This window comes from Phacochoerus africanus, chromosome 4 (genome assembly GCF_016906955.1).
Source record: "Phacochoerus africanus isolate WHEZ1 chromosome 4, ROS_Pafr_v1, whole genome shotgun sequence".
Classification (NCBI taxonomy): domain Eukaryota; kingdom Metazoa; phylum Chordata; class Mammalia; order Artiodactyla; family Suidae; genus Phacochoerus; species Phacochoerus africanus.
The window spans coordinates 12,080,907-12,100,868 of record NC_062547.1 but is presented as its reverse complement, the minus strand read 5'-3'; the positions used below and the strand labels follow the sequence as shown (position 1 = coordinate 12,100,868).

At 46.8% G+C, this 19,962-nt stretch overlaps 2 protein-coding genes across 5 annotated transcripts in view; one reads left to right on the top strand and one right to left on the bottom strand.

Moving 5' to 3' along the window:
- The window catches only part of DTX4 (deltex E3 ubiquitin ligase 4), a 38,177-nt gene extending 28,180 nt beyond the window's left edge, over window positions 1–9,997 (top strand). For 2 of the 4 annotated variants that reach the window (XM_047775652.1, XM_047775655.1), the window contains exons 8-9: window positions 2,453–2,542; window positions 6,380–9,997. In XM_047775652.1, the coding sequence (XP_047631608.1) occupies window positions 2,453–2,542; window positions 6,380–6,613 (324 nt within the window). In that variant the 3' untranslated portion in view covers window positions 6,614–9,997. Of the gene's footprint in view, window positions 1–2,452; window positions 2,543–3,529; window positions 4,719–5,150; window positions 5,219–6,379 lie in introns of those variants that run through there. The other 2 variants (XM_047775654.1, XM_047775653.1) reach the window with 2 other exon arrangements.
- A 653-nt stretch (window positions 9,998–10,650) lies between these two features.
- Window positions 10,651–14,957, bottom strand: LOC125125129 (macrophage-expressed gene 1 protein). Its single transcript, XM_047775651.1, has one exon. It carries the CDS (start codon window positions 14,847–14,849, stop codon window positions 12,696–12,698), a length of 2,154 nt encoding a protein of 717 aa, XP_047631607.1. The 5' UTR covers window positions 14,850–14,957; the 3' UTR covers window positions 10,651–12,695.
- Between the last annotated feature and the right edge of the window lie 5,005 nt (window positions 14,958–19,962).

Below are 19,962 nucleotides of genomic sequence, written 5' to 3'. Positions count from 1 at the left end.
GCACATTGTAAATGTGATTTTGTGTGAATATGAGATTCAGAACCATCAGGTCCTGTGTCTCCCAGAAGACGTTGTTACCTCTTTCCAGCCCCCTGATCTTTCCTTCTTTGAGACCCCATTGCACCTATCATACCATTCGGTTGGCAACATGGTAAATGGTCCTGACCCATGCTATTAAAAAAAACCCCAAAAAACATTTTTTAGATCACATAGTTTTTAAACCATTTTGGAACTGGCATGCCTGATAAGAGAAAATGGAAAATCTATGCGTTCTTGCAGTTTTGTCATTCACTCGCTCGTCCATTTATTCAGCCAGGATACATTTACTGATCTACCGTGTGAGAGCTTGAGCCAGCAACTGCGTGGAATTCTTAATATTGTATTGGCTTCCTCTGGAAGGGATTTTAAAATAGGGTTTCACAAACAAAGGGGGGCAGGGATGCTCAGAAATGATAGAAAAACATTTGTGTGTAGGGGAAAATATGTGTCCTGCTACTGGGAGGAAACCCCTCACTTTTCATGAGCTTTTCAAATAGGCCTGTAGGAGTTCCTATTGTGGCTCGGTGGTAATGAAACCAACTAGTAGCCCTGAGGATACAGGTTCGATCCCTAGCCTTGTTCAGTGGGTTAAGGATCCAGCGTTGCTGTGAACTGTGGTGTAGGTCACAGATGCGGCTCGGATCCTGCATTGCTGTGGCTGTGGCGTAGGCAGCTGCAGCTCGGATTGGACCCCTAGCCTGGAAACTTCCGTATGTCGCAAGTGTGGCCCTAAAAAGGAAAAAAAAAAAGGCCTGTAGACCATTCTGAACCCTGCTTTGGGGCTACATTCTTCTTCTGCTTCAGTTTCTTTCCCACCTGGTGGCCTGAGATGACTTGCTTAAATAGAGGTATTTGGTGATGACATCATGAAATATTATAAGATTTTTGTGTCGTGAGTGTTTTGATACATATTGTTAAACAAGAAAACAGACCAACACCCAGAAGGACAAAGGAGAAAATCCCCAAGAATCATTCAGATAATTCTAAATGGACGGCTCTTGGCTCAGCGCTCAGCAGCACGGGTGTTATTCTGAGTAGTTTAGAGGTTAACAAGTCTGGTGTGGGCTTCAGGAAACCTGGGCTTAAGTTTCGGCAAAGCCATTAACATTACGGAAGTCGTTTAACCTCTGGGGCTGCAATTTTCCTCTTTTGTAAAAAACAAAAGAGCCGGAAACAGATGAGGAGGAGGAGGAGAAGGATAAACAGCTCCTGAGTTCCTGCGTGTGTGTAGCAGGCACCAAGCTCACCTAACATTCCTCTTCCTCCCACAAGTGAGAAGCCCTCATCTTCCTCATTTAAGGAATGGGGAATTAACTCCCCAAGAGAGGGCAGCTCTGGATAACATAGCTGGGAGGTGGCAGCTCCCAGTCCAGGTCCAGGTCCAGGTCCAAGGATTCCAGAATGCATATGTCAAACCACTATACCCCCTGCTGTTTGGTTCTGTTCCCTTCTAGACTCTTCAGCCATCATTCTTGTCATCCTTATTTGACTCACTCCCAGCTGCACACCCCACCCCCACCCCATCTGATATATTTTGAGTTTGGGGTGGTTTTTTTTTTTTTTTTAATTTTTATTTTGCATTGGAGTAGCATTGATTTGCAAGGTTGTATTAGTTTTAGGGTAGAGCAAGGTGATTCAGTTATACATACACATACACCCATTCTTTTTCAGAGTCTTTTCCCATATAAGTTATTGCAGGAGACTGAGTAGAGTTCCCTGTGCTATACAGTAGGCCTTGTTGAAATCTATTCTGTCTATAGCAATGTGTATCTGTTATTCCAAATTCCTAATTTATCCCTCGCCCGACCTTTCCCCCTTGGTAAGCATAAGTTTGTTTTCAAAGCCTGTGAATCTGTTTCTGTTTTGTAAATAAATTCATTTGTATCATCTTTTTATGTTCCACATATAAGAAATATCAGATGATATTTTTCTGTCTGACTCGTTCACTTAGTATTATAATCTCTAGGTCCATCCATGTCGTTACAAGTGGCGTTATTTTGTTCTTTTTAATGGCTGGGTAATATTCCATTGTATATATGCACCACATCTTCTCTATCTATTACTCTGTGGATGGACATTTTGGTTGCTTCCTTGTCTTGGGTATTGTAAATAGTGCTGCAGTGAACATTGGGGTACATGTATCTTTTCGAATTACGGCTTTCTCTGGATAGATGCCCAGGAGTGGGATTGCTGGATCATGTGGTAATTCTAATTTCAGTTTTTTTAAGGAAACTCCCTACTGTTCTCCATAGCGGTTATACCAATTTACATTCCCACCAACAGTGTAGGAGGGTTACCTTTTTGCCACACCCACTCCAGCATTCACTGTGTGTGGACTTTTTGATGTTGGCCTGAAACATTTGGAAAAATATCGTTTGTTCTTTTTTTTTTTTTTTTTTTTCCCTGTTTTCAGGGGCCGGAACACCCAAATCCTGGGAAAAGTTTCAGTGCCCGAGGCTTCCCACGACACTGTTACCTTCCAGACAGCGAGAAAGGGAGAAAGGTAAGAAGTGTAGGGTTGGGAATGTGCTTCTCTGTTAGGGCCCCAAATTTGCTCCCTGTGATGCGAAAGGGAACTGGGTCCCTCTCCACTCTAGATGTAACCAAGTCATATTTGAGTGTACTAGAGGTAAGGGTGGGTGTGATTCGAATTTCATTTTTACAGGGTGATGGAGGCTGGGCTTTTGACTTTTTGCTTTCCTAGGTTTTACCAGCAATAAGTCATCTATTTTAGCATCCTTCCTCTAGGACTTTGCTGCTTAAGGGCAGATCCTGGGACAGCACCAGAGGCAATACCTAGGCGCTTAACATAAATGCAGAACCTTAGAACTGACTTCACTTTAACAAGATCCCAGGGGATCTGACAGTGCATTAAAGCTTACGAAGCACAGCTTTGGGACAGGGATCTTAATTTGTGGGCTTTTATTTGTTTACTTATTTTTTTTTATGAATCCTTTGACTTTTCCCCAAAGAGCAGAGGGAAAAGTCACTGGGTTTCTGCATTCCTAGCAGTTCCTGGTAAAGTGTCAGTGGTTCTCTGAACTCTAAAAGTAGAATTAGAATTTCATGCTCATTTTCCTGTGGATAAGGCCAGAAGATCATTGGATTTTTTTTGAAATCTTCTCACATCTCAAAAGGGAAAAAACAAACAAACAGACAAACAAACAAACTGTTGCTTTGTTGGACAAGAGGTGTGTCTTTGTTAGCTTTCCCTAAATCATGCTGCGTAACAAACAGATCTCAGTGGCTTCCTTCAATCAGTGTTTATTTCTCATACACTTTGCCTGTTAGTGGCTGTGGCTTGGTTGCTGCTGGGAGTCAGCTTTCATGTGGCTTCCTATTCTGTAATCCAGGTTGAAGAAGCAGCCCTTCTATGGTCCATCCCCGCCCCATGGAACGGGGCAGAGGACCAAGAGAGAGTCCAAGCAGAAGTGTACAGTCCCATTAAAGCTGGTCCTAGACACATGTCACTTCTGCTCACCTTTCCTAGGTCCCAGAAAATCAAGGGCAAGCCAGGCCAGGAGCTGATGCACCACCTACAGGGAGGCCCCTTAGGTCTCATGGAAAAAGATGTGGCTCTAGTCTGTCATGGGGCAGGAAACAGTCTGGAACAATAAGAAAATCAATCACATCCTGAAGAGGTGCCCAGTGCAATGTCCCCAGAGAAGGTCTCAAGGCCAGTCCTGATACCTGGTTGCCCTGAACGACAAGGTTCCTACATCTAAGCCCTGGATCCACGGTCCCAACTGCTGGCTAAACATCTTGGCCATCGAGTCCTGCTGTGAAAACTGGAATCTTCTTGCCCAGGTGGCTCATCTGCCTGGCCTTCCTCTTTATGTTAATGATGTGCCCATAACTCCGGAGACCCAAACTGGACACAGGAACCGTCTTGGACTCTGGCTCTAGACCACCACGTCCCCCCCTGCACTGTCCGCTAAACCACTGGAATCCTTTTCTCATCCTGCCACTGCCAATCTGGTTATGTGTCAGTGGAATAGTCATCCTCAAACCCTGTTTCTACCATTAGGCGCCTCCGCTGAAAAGAAATAAAGTGAGAGAAAACAACATAAAATTGTTAGGACGGCTTTCCCTTCCTTCTTGACAATCTTCTCAGCTTGTTGTCCAGGACCTACTACAGCGTGGGTCTGAGTGGTCCCTCTACTGATTTTTCACCCACATCCTTCACGTCTGCAGTTCCCAGACCCTAGCCGTGGGCTCCTTTGCAGAGCAAGATAATAAGAGCGTGGGCTTTGGAGCCAGACCAGCCTGAGTTCAAATCCTGCCTTTACGGCCTCTTCAGGATGTGATTGATTTTCTTATTGTTCCAGACTGTTTCCTGCCCCATGACAGACTAGAGCCACATCTTTTTCCATGAGACCTAAGGGGCCTCCCTGTAGGTGGTGCATCAGCTCCTGGCCTGGCTTGCCCTTGATTTTCTGGGACCTAGGAAAGGTGAGCAGAGGCAGGGCCACCTGAGGGTCAACAGAGGAATGACTGAGACCAGGGACTGCCAGATGTGGGAACTGACATAACAGTTTAGTTAAGTCTCAGTGTCCTAATCTATCAAAGAGTGCTGGTCATTTCTGTGTGGGCAGGAATTTGAAGAATTAAATGCAGGTAGCGTTTGTAAAATACCCAGAGGAGAGGGGAAAAAAAAAAAAAGTGGAGTTCCCTGATGGCTCAGCAGATTTAGGATCTGGCGTTTCCACCGCTATGGCTTGGGTCATTGCTGTGACGTGGGTTGAATCCCTGGCCCTGGAACTTCTGCATCAACAAAAAAATAAAAACAAAAACAAACAAAAAGCCCAACGTGATGGCGGCAATTTTAACTTTTTACGGCCACTCCCAGGATGATATGTATTTACGATGTCTATACGTCCTTCTCTATTACTATACCTCGAATGCTCCCCTATCTCTGAGACTCAGGTCAGAAGGAGCCTCCTATATGAAATCTATACTGATGGCCACCTGAGGGTCAACAGAGGAATGACTGAGACCAGGGACTGCCAAAGGAGACAGTCCTGAAGTCAAGACACCCCCTCTCCCAGCATGTACTAGTTGTATGACCAAGGCAAGTCTTTTGTCTTCTGAGCCTGTTTCCTTTTCTGCAGAGAAGGAGTACTGAGCACACTGTCTTACTCAGTGACCATTACAAGAGCCAGTCCCTGGCCCTTAGTAAGTAAGTAAACACTCAGGAATTGGTAGCTCTTAGTTTCCATGTCATCTATTCTTATTACTCTTCCTATTAGCATTCCCCACCTCCAGCCCACGCCGTGTTTATAGCAGTTCAGTTTTGAACCCAGTGCATTTTTACCGGGTGCCTTCTTCATGCTGGTCAGGGTATTGGATGTGTGTCTTCGTCAACAAAGATTTTTTTTTTTTTAATGTAGCTGAATTAGAACATTCTGCAGCAGAGTTCCCATTGTGGCCTCGCAGATTAAGAACCTGACATAGTCTCTGCGAGGATACAAGTTCAATCCTCGGCCTCGCTCCGTGGTTTAAGGATCTGGCGTTGCGACATAGGTCGCAGATGTGGCTTGGATCTGGCATTGCTGTGGCTGTGGCGTGGGCCGGCAGCTGCAGCTCAGATTCGACTCCTAGCCTGGGACCTTCCATATGCTGCAGGTGTGGCCGTAAAAAGAAAAAGAAAAGGAAAAAAAAAAGAATATTCAGCAAGCCCTGACACTTCTCTGAGCCTCACCTATAAAGTAGAGATGGTAATGTAAAATTGAGACGATAATAGTACCTGCCAGACCTGCCCCAAAGGGTGGCCATGAGTGCCAGATGGGAAAAATACATATGAAATAGCCTGAAAGAGGTCAAAGCACTTCCACCATGTCCCCGGAGAAACAGTCCACACCTTTAGCTGTGGGTAAATTAATGTTTCGGTGGTGGCGGTGGTGGAGGACACGGCTCAGAAAACCTCAGGTGGGAAGTGCCTTGAATTCTTAGATCATCGCTTTTAACACGCAGCTATGACGCGGGTCCCTAACATCTGTTTAGAGGAGCCAGGCACTACGGCAAAAGTACTTTTGCTGGAGTGCCCTCTAAGAGGCTCACGACCTTTAGAGGTAACCTGTACCATTGCCATTTTATAAGGAAGTGAAAGCTCCGAGCGGTGATTTGACTGGTTCAGGGTCACATCGTTAGACGGTGACAGAGTCAGGACTTAACTTGCCGGTCCCTGACTCCACTTCCACATCCTTTTCTACTCACGGTGCCGCGTAGGGCATCACGATGCAGGAAGGGCCAGGACTCCTGGGAGGACTCTCTACTGTCCCAGGGATGGCCTTTGAGCCGCGCTGGCTGCCTGCCTCTGATCTCCCGCCTTCTGTCTTAGGTCCTGAGGCTGCTGCTTGTGGCCTGGGATCGCCGCCTCATCTTTGCCATCGGGACCTCCAGCACCACGGGCGAGTCAGACACCGTCATCTGGAATGAGGTCCATCACAAGACGGAGTTTGGCTCTAATCTCACTGGTCACGGCTACCCAGATGCCAATTACCTGGATAATGTGCTGGCTGAACTGGCTGCCCAGGGCATTTCGGAGGACAGTGCCGCCCAGGAGAAGGACTGAGCTGGAGGGGCCTTGGGCCTGGGAGGCGGCACCATGGGGACCACCAAGCAGGAAGTGGGGAGAGTCAGGGCGCAAGCCGGTGCCGGGCCCTCCCGACTCCCTCGTCCCGCCTCTGGTCTTGTCTTCACCCCCACCCCTCCCAGCCCCAGAGGGGAGCCCAGAGTGAGGAGCGATGTCATTCACAAACTTCATCCAACACCAAAGGGACGCGGGATGAGCGCCATCCGTGGTCTGTTCCCACGGCGTTTTTGGTGCTGGGTCGGCCAGAGCCCCCCTCAGCTCCCTCAGTAAGGGCACAGCCAGCACACTTAGGGGGTGGGCACCCCATACCCTGGCCTTGTGAAGCCTGAGGGTCATGCCTCCATTGGCTTCTTGCTGCTTCCGCTTTGAGAGCGGAGTCCTCGCTTTTCTCTCCTCCCCTGGAGGCGAGGAGCGCTCACTGTGCAAGACTAGGGGGGCCAGGGGGTGAATCGGGAACTGCTGTGACATCAGAAATGGATGCCTTGGTGTAGAGCCAGGAAGCACTTCTTGCCGAGAGGGTCAGGGAGGCACAGGCTTCCGGGAACAGACCCGGCTTTTGTCATTGTCCTGACGTCTCTGGGCCCTCCCTCCCTCCCTCCTCACACCTTTGGCCTGTCCAGAGGGCATCTGGTTCTCTTGTGCGGAGGGGCGGACTCCGGGATTCCTCTGTGGGGCACAACCCCACGATGTCTCCAGCCCCTCTCTAATCAGACCAGAGCCTGCATCCCACTTAGCATCTTGGCCGTCCTCAGGGACAGGGACCCACAGCCTTCTTTCCAGGCTCATCCCAGACCAGCTCGAAGATTCCATGAGTTTCATCAAGTCACTGTGAGTGGAGCCCAGGGTGGGCTCTGTGCCATCTCTGTACGTGCATATGTGTGTGTGCGCATGCATGTGTGTGTGTGTGTGTGTGTGTGTGTGCACACCAATGGGCCGGGTTGGTAGAGAGCCCCGTTATGTTCTCACACTCTGTCTTGCAAGATGTCCGAGCCCGGTTCTGATGGGGATGGGATGGGCAGGCCATGGTCCCCTGACGTGCCTCACCCTTCGCCAACCCATCCCATAGTAAACTTGGACCCAGACGGAGGCAGAACTGTGCTTGGGGAGATGTGTTAGGTGAGGGTTGCACTGACCCCTGGGTATGAATCTTTCACGAAGGGAATCTGAGGGGGTTCCCTAGTGGTTCAGTGGGTTAAGGATCCTGTGTTGTCAACGCTGTGGTGTGAGTTCGATCCCTGGCCCGGGAACTTCTGCACGTCGCCAGTGCAGCCAAACACAAAAGCAAAAAGATGATGGGCTCTGAGCCAGCTTCCATCCAGTATTGCACTGAAGGCCTCAGTCTGCATCCCTGGTCATTTGCTGATCAGAGCCCAGAGGTGGTGCTGGGCCCCCCATCTCCCTCCTCCATCACAGGCTGCCCCAGAGCGTGAGGGAGACTCCAGCTCATGCCCAGCAGGGTTGGGACGACATCAGGGTGCAGTCCCACCTGCATCTGGGTTGTGTCCCAAGACCTGTTGATCTCCCCAACATTCCCTTCAGCTCCCATTCAGGAAGGAATTGGGTGTCGGCGGGGAGAGAAGGGGAATCAAGAAGGGAAACCCACCTCCCCTTTGAAAGTGGGTTCTTTGAACTATGTGTTTGGGGGAAGTTCCTCTGGATACTAAGTTGAATTTATATACCTCATGTTTGGGGGGGTTGACGTATATATATGCATATATATTTCGTAGTATTTGGAAGGTTTTCAATGCTAGAAAAATGGAAACAAAAGAACCTTCAAAAATGGTACTTAAGTGAGAAGTGGAAGCCAAGCTCTTTTGAGAGCGGGCTCTGAGCTGCTTGCTCTTAGGCCGGCAGCTATTTTGACGATAGCGTGGCCAGGGGATTCATCTGAGTCCCCACTGCCCCCAGCCCCTGGGGCAGGCTGGTGTTGAGCCCTTCCTCCTTGTCCAGATGGCTGTAGGGACATTACTTGCCTCCAGCAGAGGGAGCTCCGGCAGGAGGAATTGTTCCTGTCGTTTTAATTCCAGTCTCTCCCACCAGTCCTTTATCTCACCCGCCGACCCAGGATAGGTCCCAAGTTCAGCGCACCATGAACTTGGGGCAGTTTCCTGCCACAGTTAGGAAGGAAACATCTGAACTCAGTGGAAGAGACATCCCTGCAGGTTTAACGTCACGTGTGTGCCCTTTGCCGGGCTACCTTGTGCCAGAGGTGAGCCTCATTATGAGCCTGGTACCATCCCCACCTTCATTCAGCATCCCTGTCAAGTGCCCACTGGGCTCCTCACCCATTGCCAGAGGGGGGCGGTGCAGATTGAGGGTTGGTGGGCAGAGAGCTGTGTGGTAGGAGGTAGGGAAAGAAAATGCTTTGACAACAGCAGTGGGTGGTGGGAAAGGCTGATTTCCCTGGAGCTGGGTGGGGGAACATGATTTCCCCGGGTAGAAGAAGGTGTGGGTGGAGAAGGGGATTCCTGAGAGCAGAAGGAAGAGGATACTGGGGGCAGATGGTGTGCCGGGGGCAATACCACTTTCAGAGTCGTCTTCTCACCTTAAGCGTTCCCCTCCAGGATGCTGACGGTGTCTGTGCCCCACGTCTCTTCCTCTCTGAGGATGCCCAGCAGGGGCTACCTCATCCTCATGCTGCTCTTGTGGGACATTCTGGGCAGAAGGAATTTTTGCATTTCCTTTCTAACACTGTGCCAGGCAAGGGGGTGAGGGCATCCCTTTGCCCTGTCCCGTGCCAATCTGGAAAGGTACAGTCTCGGGTTCCGTGAGAACCCCGCCAGCAGAGGCCCTGTGTATCCATCACTTTGACTCGGGAGGTTCTCCCACTGGAAGCCCTGCTGTGTTCCCTGCCCCATGCAGGTGCAGGGAATTCCATGCCTTTCCTTTCATCGTCTTAGCACCAGCAGCCTAGTTTCTCCCTTCCTGAGTCTCCAGGGAGGACACATGGGATTGGAGACAAACCTTGTTATATGCTCATCCCTTAAAAGATAAATCGTGTACATGTATTTGCGTGTGCCTTTGTGTTTTCATCCCCCTCTCCCCCTTTTGTAAAGCTTGGACTTCTCTGTGGTTTTATATTCAGTCAAAAGTACTGGTCCTGGTATTGCACTGTTGTGGGCATGAGAGGATTGGGGAAAGGTCCCGTGTGGTACAAGAAAGGGCCCTGTCCTCTTGCCTGTGGTCACTGGCATTGATGGGGAGGGGGGAGGGGTCGGTTCTGGGAGAGGGCAGGCAAAGGTCCTATTGTAAATCCTTGTAACTGGTGTGAAGTCCTTGGTGTTGCTCTGTGAGAGGACATCGCCACCTGGTGCTCATGACGTGTATGTGCAGAACAATAAATGGCAAGTGAACAACCACAAATTGCCGTTTTGGTTTTTTTTTTCCATCTGCTTTCTGCAGACCAGAGCACCTACGTGTGAGGTATTTGGGGTACCTCCCCGGGTCTGTCAGCAACTGCAAGCCCTTCCACTGAATGGGGGAGTCCTTTTCTAATTTTTGTCACAGCTCTGCTACCCACATCTTTGGCCAAATAACCCAGGCTTGACTTCTTGTTCCTCTGCAGACACAGATCACGAGGGGAAGTGAGGAAGTGAAACTGTGGGGAAGGACCTCTTAAACTCCACGAACATTTGCTTCTTAAAGTTCCCTTCACCCAACTACAACATCATGTATGTTCAAATTGTTTACAGGTGGTGGTTTTTCAAATACAAGTTTAGTATTGATTCTCCTGATACCAATGAGAACACAAAAATAAAATGCCATTGCACAGCCACCTCTGTCATCCACATGTGTCTCTATTTCTGACAGCCCATAGAGTGTAGTGTTCCTTGAAAGCCTGGGTTCGTCTTTCCACAGACGGCCCCCTAAGCTGGCCAGTCAGGAAAACAGGACTGGAAAAGCAGAGCCTGAGAACCCCCCCCACCTGGGTTCTGACTTTGTAAAGTGACTTGATGAATGTAAACCACAGACCCCCATGTTCTGATTTTCTGTGGATGAACAGTCGGACAATGTTCTTTGAGTACAGGTTTTAATGCATATTCATGTACAGCATTGTTTAGAAATGTAAGTTTGTGAGGAACCTTTGGTTGCAATGGGTAGTTAGTGCATTAAAAGGCTGGGAGCCTCTGGCTGTACTTTGTCTCTCTGACTCAGTAACCTTCAGAGAATTCATGGAGAAGTCTGTATTGGCAGGAAAGGGGTTAGCCTGGCTGAAACATACCCACAGAACGCCCAGAAGTTTAGGAGAGCTTTTTAATGCTTCAGAAGCAGGGGTAGAGGAGGTAGAGACCAGAGTCCCTAGCTGAAGGCAGGGCTCCAGTTCTGTAACTCACTTCTCTGTATCAGAGTGGCAGATAATCCTCTCCCAAATTCTCACAGGCTGGCACCCTTCAAGCTCCTCTGAAGGAGGACCTGGTATAACATTTTTGATCTCAAATATTAATGAGGAAAGGACAAATTCTCCTTCATTAAAGACGACTCACTGATGACATTTGACTTGGTGAATAAATGTATAACTTCTTTGGCTGTGCCTATGGCATATGGAAGTTCCTGGGCCAGGGATCGAACCCCTGCCACAGCAGTAACCCAAGCTGTGCAGTCACAATGCCAGATCCCACAAGGGAACACCAAGAAATATGTAACTTAAAAAAAAATTGAGGAAGAACACTAATAGGCTCACCCTAATAATTACAACTAGGTGAGACTGTTACTTAAATTGGTCAAAGCCTCATATGTCAAGGAACAATCATGCATCCTTCTAGATGGCCCAGGAAAGTCAGCCTGGCACTGTAATAAATGGACCACAAATGACGTTGGATGCCTTTTTTGTTTCATTTAAAAACATTGCTTTGATCATGTAAGCCTCCTTTCTGCTGGGAAAAAAAAAATAAAGACAAGGTAATAATTGTTTTCTGCTCTTTTTATGTCTTAGGGAGGAGCTGATACTCAGGTATGGGTTTCCTTGACTTCTTGTATTTTTCCTTGTCTCCTACCCCAGAAAAAGTCTTCTTGTTGGAATGTGGGGTGTGTATGTGTGTGTGCGTGTGTGTTGGGGCGTGGGGTGCCTATGATGGGGGATGGGAAGAGGGATGGCCATCCCTGGAAGAGTAAGGGATTGCGCCTTGGTAACAGAACATGCAGTGATAATGCTTGATCTATCCAAACCTGCAGCTCCTTTCTTGGCCCCATTTCTGACGAGTTAAGAGGATGAAACCAGGGAGTTGGCTGTGGGTAAGAATTCCAATTCCCCATGAGCCCTAGAATCTTTTCCAGCTTTCATCCTTCCTTCATTCACTCCTCGTCTCCCAATCATCTCTTCTCCCTTGACGTTTTAATTGAAGTTTATATCTGAAAATATTTCCTGAGGACTTTGTGACACTGGCCTGAAGTCCAAGGGTGGCCTGGTCTATGTAAGTCTGGATTGTGGAGAAGTTGGAAAACGTGTGCTTGGTACAGGCACCCTCTTTCTGTTCAGATGCCGTGGTGGGGATGACCCAGAGGAAATGAAACATGCCATCAACAGGAGCCTGCAGAGCTGAAAAGCAGTAGCCAACCAGGACTTCTGGGGGCTTTGTCCGCCTCTAGGAGCATGAAATCCAGACAGCTTTAAATAAACACAAAATAGTGGGAGGGTAACCCTTAACGGAAGGAAGTCTTACAGCTCATGAATTGGAGTCCATGGCTGACCTCCGATTAAATGCATCATCTCTGAATTCAAATGTTAACATCCTCCCTTGCTTCCTTATACACATAAGCATTCAGGTGAAGATACTTGATGAGGCACATAGAGTAAAGACACCACCCTCATGTTTTAGGCCCTAGGATGACGTTTGCTTAAGAAAAAAAAAAAATCACCACCACTATTCAACCCTTCCCCCAACCTGGTCCACGTAGCTCTGTTCATTTCTTAGCCCAGAGACCTGAGAAAGTCACAAAGTTGTACCTGCTTTTGGTTGCACTTGCCATGCCAATACTTAGGAAGGCAGACGTGAAGAAAGGAAAATGAAAGACACACTTGATGGGCTGGCTGGAGATGAGACCATCTGTTTCCAGGGAGGACCTAGGCTGGACTCTGCTCCTGCCCTTGGTCAAGGGCGTCTCCAGTCACTGCAGCACCTGGAACCAAACTCTGCCTCTCATCCTGGACTGCCTGGTAGCCCCTCTTCTTGTACTTCCGGGTGCCGTAGATGGCCAGGGCGATGACAGCTGCCAGGACGGTGGTGACCCCCAGTGTGACCCCAGCTGCTGCTCCTCCAGACAGGCCACTGCCATCCCCATGGATGACCTTCATGGCCCTGCGAAGCTCCAGCGGCTCTCCCAGCTTCCACCGGTGCGTCTGGGGATCTTTAATCCAGGAGCTGGCAGTCTCAGTATTTGTCACCATGACAGTGTTGGTGGCAGCCTGACTCATGAGGGGTGGTCGGGTGTAAGGTGGAAGCCTGGCAGGAGGTAGAAACCCTCCTGTAAAAAGCCCAGACTTGACACAATAAGATACTTGGCACCCATCACTGATGAGGGCTAGGTGTTGGCTGAAACCCCCCGGACACTTTTTTAGAGAAGGCACCCCTAAATCTCCAGATATGGCAGGATCCACCAAGGGGTTCCCGACCACACAGCTAAAGAACCCGCCAAAAGGGACCGAAAACTGGAATCCCAACTCGTAGTCCTGCGAGGCACATATCTTGAGGTTCTCAAAAAGTCTCAAGGGAAAATAGCCAGCTGGACACGACTGTGCGTTTGTCAAAGGGTTGATGCTCTTACTGCTGAAGAGGCCCCCAAAAAGTAGCCCTGAGTTTTCTGACACTTGGCCACTGGCCACACACCAAAAAGCCCTAAACTCAGCCTTGGCCACCCGGAACACATCTTCACACACCGTCTTGCAGAAAATGAGAAGAGTGCACTTCTGTGAACACTCCAGGCGGTTGTAACCCTCCTCATGGGTCTGGGTCAGCAGGTGGATGGGGGAGTAGCCAGAAGGGCAGGAGAAATCACCTGTGAGTGGATTCTTCTGCTCCAAGTTTTGGCAGAGTTGGACAAACTCATTCCCTGAGAGCTGGGTGCATTGCTGATAAACTCCACCAAAGGAGAAATTGGTCATTTTCCCCTCACAGGAGCCATCATCCATGTTGGCTTGGAAATTGAAGTTAGGCGAGTTGAGATCTGTGCAGCCAGGGTAGGTGTTGAAGGTGTAATAGCGTCTCACAGCTGTCTCCACCGTCTTTGACAGCTTTTTCACCAAGGGCCCTGGCAAGTCAGGCAGCCTGTCGGGGTTGATGAAGAAATGCAGAGGCAGGCCAGCACGGTCCACGGCCACCAGGTGGTTGGTGATGCCCTGCTGCCAGGCCTGGAGGGTGATGCCTGGGTAAAAAGGGAGCCCTCCGATGCTTTGCACCCTGGAGTTGGTTCGGTTGGAGAGGTAGTTCTTGGTGAAGTCATTCTGGGAGGTGTAGCTCTCCTCAAGTTTGAAGTTCACGATGTTTAGGAAGGTGATTCCAGCAGATGAAGTCACAGCACTGTGGCTGCTCTGGCTGTCCTGGAGGAAGGAGGATCTGATGTGGTCCTCCTGAATGAGAACAGCGCCCGCATCCACACTGGTGATGACATGGGTACCATAGTTGAGGACCAGGAGTTCCGCCAAGTAGGTGGCCATCCGTGTCTGGTTGTTCTCCAGACGTTCAGAGATGTCCATGAGCTCCTTTTTAAACCCCCAGCTTAGTTCTGCATCTGGGTTGATTTTGACCGTGTAGACCAGGTTTCTTAGCTGAACCTGGGTAGTCACAGCTTGATCCTTCACCTGGAGGCTCTTTATCCTCTGGAACTCAGGTGAGAACTTGCCATTGACTTTGGAAAAAAGAGAGAGCTCCGTGTTGATGGAGTAAGAGGTGGTGCTCTGGTAATTGACCCAGGACTCAAGGATTTTTGAGTTCATCTCCAGGTTGCTCTGTTTCTGGGGAATGGTGAAGATCTCGTCAGGGACAATGTACTGTCCATCCTCTGTGGTCTTGCAGTGGGTGTACGTCAGGTCCATCACCCGTCCCATGTCCACATTCCGAAGATTATCCCAGCCACCTCCTGGTAGGACTTCCAGAACAGGTAGTTTTAAGGCATTCTTGCATTTTTGAAATCCAGCCTCAGCTGCCTCTCCCAGAGATGTGTCCATTTTAGCCCACACTGCCACTGCCCAGATAAGGATGGCACCCCTGAAGCCGTTCATGGCTCAGACAGCCCCAGCCTGTCACGTCAGTCCTCAGCAACAGCCAGCGAGCTCTGTGCTGACTGAACTGCTTGGAAAGAAAGTCGTTGCTGAAACAAAAAGTTCAGCAGTTCTAAAGCCACTGGTTCCTCTTTAGGCTAGTCTAATCACAAATGGGGAAATGAGAGTCAGTTGGAATACGAAGGTCCATCGATGTGTTGAAGAACATTGTATTCTACTACATATGCGAATGCAGCCCCATATCCATAATCCTGAACTTCCCAGAGGTTCCCTACTTCCTTCAGCCCTGAGCTGGCTACTCTGCAGCAGTAGTGGACACTTAGAAAAAGTACAACCCCATGCTTTACTCTTAACTCCATGTGAGATTTCTGGCTTTGAAAGAAAGCTTGGATTTTGCTTTTTTTTGGTTCACTCTTGATATTTCAAATTTTCCCTACCTCCTCTCTCCTGGGACTTCAATACTAGTTTCCTTTTCCTGTGTGTAGGAGTTGGCAATAAGTTGGTGCCTATACCTTTCATTGTTTCATTCCATTGTTAAGTACGTGTAACCAGCATAGGTGCATCAAAATGAATGTAGCTCTTCATGATTCAAGTTTTCTAAGGCAACAGCTCATTTGTTATATCATTAGGAGAAGAAAATTTCATGACTTTGCTTTTGTGTGCTAATCCTAAATCAGTGTAGGAAACTGCACGATTTAGAACAGTGTTTCTAGGCCATTGATCGAGAACCAGGCTTAACTGAAGCCCAGCTCTGTCAACTCTTTGGGACAACTCGTACATTGAGTGGTACCCAGGGAATCCATAGGAGTTCACGGAAGCTCTCAATTGCACCCTCATGGTTCCCCAAATCATACCATGAACCAGAGGGAGTGCTGGGCCTGAAAAGATCACGTTTGAATTCACAGGCAACCTGTATGCATTCTGAAAAGGTTTCAAGGAATTGTATTATAGCACATTATCACTGATGCAGCTGACAAGTGTGTGCAGAAATAATGAGGCCAGTTTCCCAGCTTCACAGGCAGAGCATCACTAATTATTCATAAAACCTTGATGGTGTTCCGAAAACCCAGAAATACCATATTCTGGGTCTATTCATGCCTCAGTTATCATGATCTGGGGAATTCATTTGCACTCAAGGGGGATTAATTAATGAACCAGTATCTGTTTTATATTTGGCTAGAGAAGCAAGCCTCTATGCAGGATGTCCTGGTTAATTTGTAAATCATTTAGCTATAAGTTTATAGCTCAGTAGAATGATCCTAGAATGAGAAAAATTAGAGTTGAATACCTTGCATATTTCCAAAAAGTCTGTTGAAATATCCACATACTTCCCTTCAAACTATTTCAGGGCTAGTTCATCAGAATCAGACAACTCTTACTGTTTTGGAGACCTACTGACAATTTCTTACTTTTTGCTTTTTGTTTTTTTAATAGATTGTGATGAGACCTCATTCTGATTTAATGAGAATGCAAGCAAATTAAATATAGATAATTCTATATTCAAGTGTTCCTATATCTCTAAACACCTGGCCATTGTCTTTGGGGGATGCCGGTAACAGTTTTCCTCTTTATTTTTATCGTAGCAAAAAATTGAAAATAGCTAAAAGAGCCAACAAGAGTGAAATTATATCTCATCTATAAGACAAAATATTCAGCAGACATCCTAATTATATATTCAAAATATTTTAATAACAAAGAAGATTCTTCAGCCATAATGTTAAGTGACAAAAGCGTGATATACATTCAAGATGACCTCAGCTATGTACAAACATAATCAGGGGACCAGCCCATTGATGGCAATTATATCTAGTTGGTAGGCGTTATGAATTATTTAATTTTTTATTTTTTTCTAGGTTTGTTGTGTTTTCGGTAATGAGCGTGTTTTTACTCATTTTGACAATTTTTTATTGAGAATCTACTAAAATGCAGGGATAGATAACTGTTATTTTTGTACTCAGAAAAATAAGCAATAAATATACATTTAAAAAACAAAAGAAATCAAATATTTCTGGAATTTTCATATGTCAGGGCCTATGTTTTCTGTGCTCAAGGAAGTTCTCTTTTCAGTTCACAGAGAAACAATAAAAGAGGAAGTGCAAATGTTGGGAATTTCGGCTCAAATTAAATTTGCATGCCACCAGCAGGAATTGCTGCTCATAGTGGTCAGGTGGGAGGAAACGACCTATAAAAGTTCCTGCTCTACTCTGCTCACCAGTAATTTTTTCCACTATTTCTTGCGCTGAACTGCAGAGGCAACCGCATAAACCCTCCAGATGGCCACTTTCAAGGACCTGGATCTAAAAGCTCCACTTTGGTCTTTAAAAGATAAAAGCAACTTTTCTACAAAATTATGCATCTGTGTGGCAGGAGAGTGATTTCACTTCCTCCAAAACGATGTGAGAGGGAAGTCCCACGCCTTCTTTCTTTCTCAGTTTGAGCACGTGCAACTTTGAGACACCAGCTCATGCAGAGCCAAACCGTGATTCATGTCCGAGGTTCAGCTCTGCGGTCTTGGAGCTGGCCCATGAGTTCCTTACTTCTGCATTTCACCTGCACTCTGAAATGGGGGTGGTGGGGGAACGTTGGGCTGTGTTTGCTTATCCCCTGTCTAGGCTTAACCCCTCCCTTATTTTTAGTAGGCATCAGGGAAACTGGGTTTAGTAGAAGTCTAAAAACTGAGGGTCGCATAAACCCAAAATGGATGAGAGACCCATGACTTTGAAAGAATCTAGAACAACTTGATTCTGGAAGATCCAGGAGGTATCAATCACAACGTAATGGGATTTTCTTTTCGAAAGAGTTGATTGCTCACCTGATGTTCTTGGAATTGCTTTGTCAGCCCCTTCCCTTCAGAAACTGTCCTTCCCATCAGGACTCTTTGTATCCTGATCCCAAAAATCAGAACACAGTGGCTTCTTGATTCCTTTCCATCTTGCGGGTAACAGCAGATGGCCCATGGGAAATTCTACATATTCCCACTAAACAGGCCAGACATTGGCAGACTTGGCCATCTCATTGCTTTCCTCTATTAGCATTTGTCCCTCACATTTTTTTCTAATTCTTTTTCTCCTCATCAGCTTTCCCTTTCTGCTCCTTTTTTTTTTCCCCTTTGCTGTTTCCATATTTAGGTTTAGAGGATACAAGTCTGTGATTTAAGGTGATACTTCCACTCTACTGAAGAAGGAACTTGATGTGGCAAAGAAGTCATTTTTAGGCTGCCACACCCCTGGTCCATGCCATGGCAAACATCACTAATCAATCACTCCATTCTTTTCCACTGAGCTCTGGGACTGCCTCAGGATCATTCTCAGCACAGTTCATCCACCCCTTAAATAAATGTTTATTGAGCATCTTTTGTCAGGGACCTATTGTCAGTATACATTTTTGGAGTAGCCAAAGTCAAACTTTTATACTTTTTTAAGAGTCTATTTGATCCAGGGTGAACTCTTGGACCACTGCTTCCTTTTCTTCTACTCTCCGAGTTAAACTCCACTGGATTGAGCTGTTAGGACCACTTCCCCTTCTGCATCTGCTTTCAGGTTTCCTAATGACACCAGTCTAATATAAAGAGTGGCTCTTAAATTCTCCTTCAGCAGAAAACAACTAAACAGAGAGCTTTGCCCTCAATAGAACTGTGAGCACAGTGGAAATTCTTTCAGGTCCTCTTGCCTTAGTTCCCAGGTCCTTCCTGTTGTGTAACTTCCCCTTTGAGGAGAATTTGAGTAAAATAAGTGACTGGGTGGCATCTGACCTCTCTGGGTTAACCGCTGGTAGAGAGCATATTTCTATACTTGTAACACAAAACCAATCTAGCATTCAATCTTTCACTCTTTCATAGTAGGATCTTCAGATAGACTTGAGTAGGGGCAAAGAAAAAACACCACCATTTTTCTTTCTACCTGAAATAACCATGAAAACAAGTGAGTTATGGGAGGTGGTTCTTCTGTCAGGGAACGATGCAGAATTGAGAGCTCCTTTAAATATGCTATTGTTTTTGTGACTTTTTTTGGTGATCTACATATGAGAATAAGATCATGGGCTGGGTTGTGAGTCCATTCAGTTTCTTGGCTTTGTTCTGCTTTGTTTAGTCACTCGAAGTATCTTGTGAAGTAAAATTCATATTTTATGGCAAGACAAGAAAAATGTAAACATAAAAATTCTTCTCTGGTCTTTGACCTGCTCTCTTCCCTCACTGCCCATTGTGTATCTGCATTATGCATTGACCAGACCTCCCCCATTGGCAGGTGTACCTACTCAACCGTAAAGAGCAACATTCTCCTAGCATTAACAAGACAGCTCCTTAAAAGATAACTCTCCTTCTTGATCTCATAAAGGGTCACGTGATCCACCCTGATAATGCTCAGATCTGGATTATGTAAACCATTAATACATCATTTGATGCACAGCCCTCTGTCACAAAAACTTACATAACTGTGCCTTGACTTCTAACGTGTGAACAGTTCTCAGAGCTTTCTAAGATGCTCTTCCTGGGTTATAATCCTCAAATTTGGCTCAAATAGAGTTTTCCATTTCTTTCTTAATTAATTTTTTAGCAACAACCTCAACAACTGATCCAATGTACATAGATGTGAAATAGAGCTTTCAGAGTTGAAATATAGGTAACATCCTGGCTCCATATATGACCTCGAGTAAGTTCTGGAGTCTCCCTAAGCCTCCGTCTCCTCAACAGTGAAACACCTCTCTGCTGCAGATGAAATTGCTAAGAGGATTGACAGAAACCATCCATGTAAAGCTCTGTATGATCCAAGCAGGAGCTCAATGTACATCAGCTTCCAACTTTGCTAAACCTGTTGCTGCAGGCTTCAGGCTGACCCTGTAGTTGAATCCTTGTAGAAGGGGAATTGGAGAAAGGCCATATTAGAGCATCTAAGGAGCTTGACTTTTTTCCCATCATCCACTTAACAGCACAGGAAGTTGTACTGACTTGGAATATTTTTTAAAATAATATCCTGAACAAAGTCATGCATATATTTAAGGAAAACAACTTAGTAGCCTTATCATCTGGATTAATGACACAAATAAATCAGAAATGATTTAATGAAGAATTCATCCCAGGAGTCTCTTAGGGTGGTATTAACAAACTTTTTCTGTA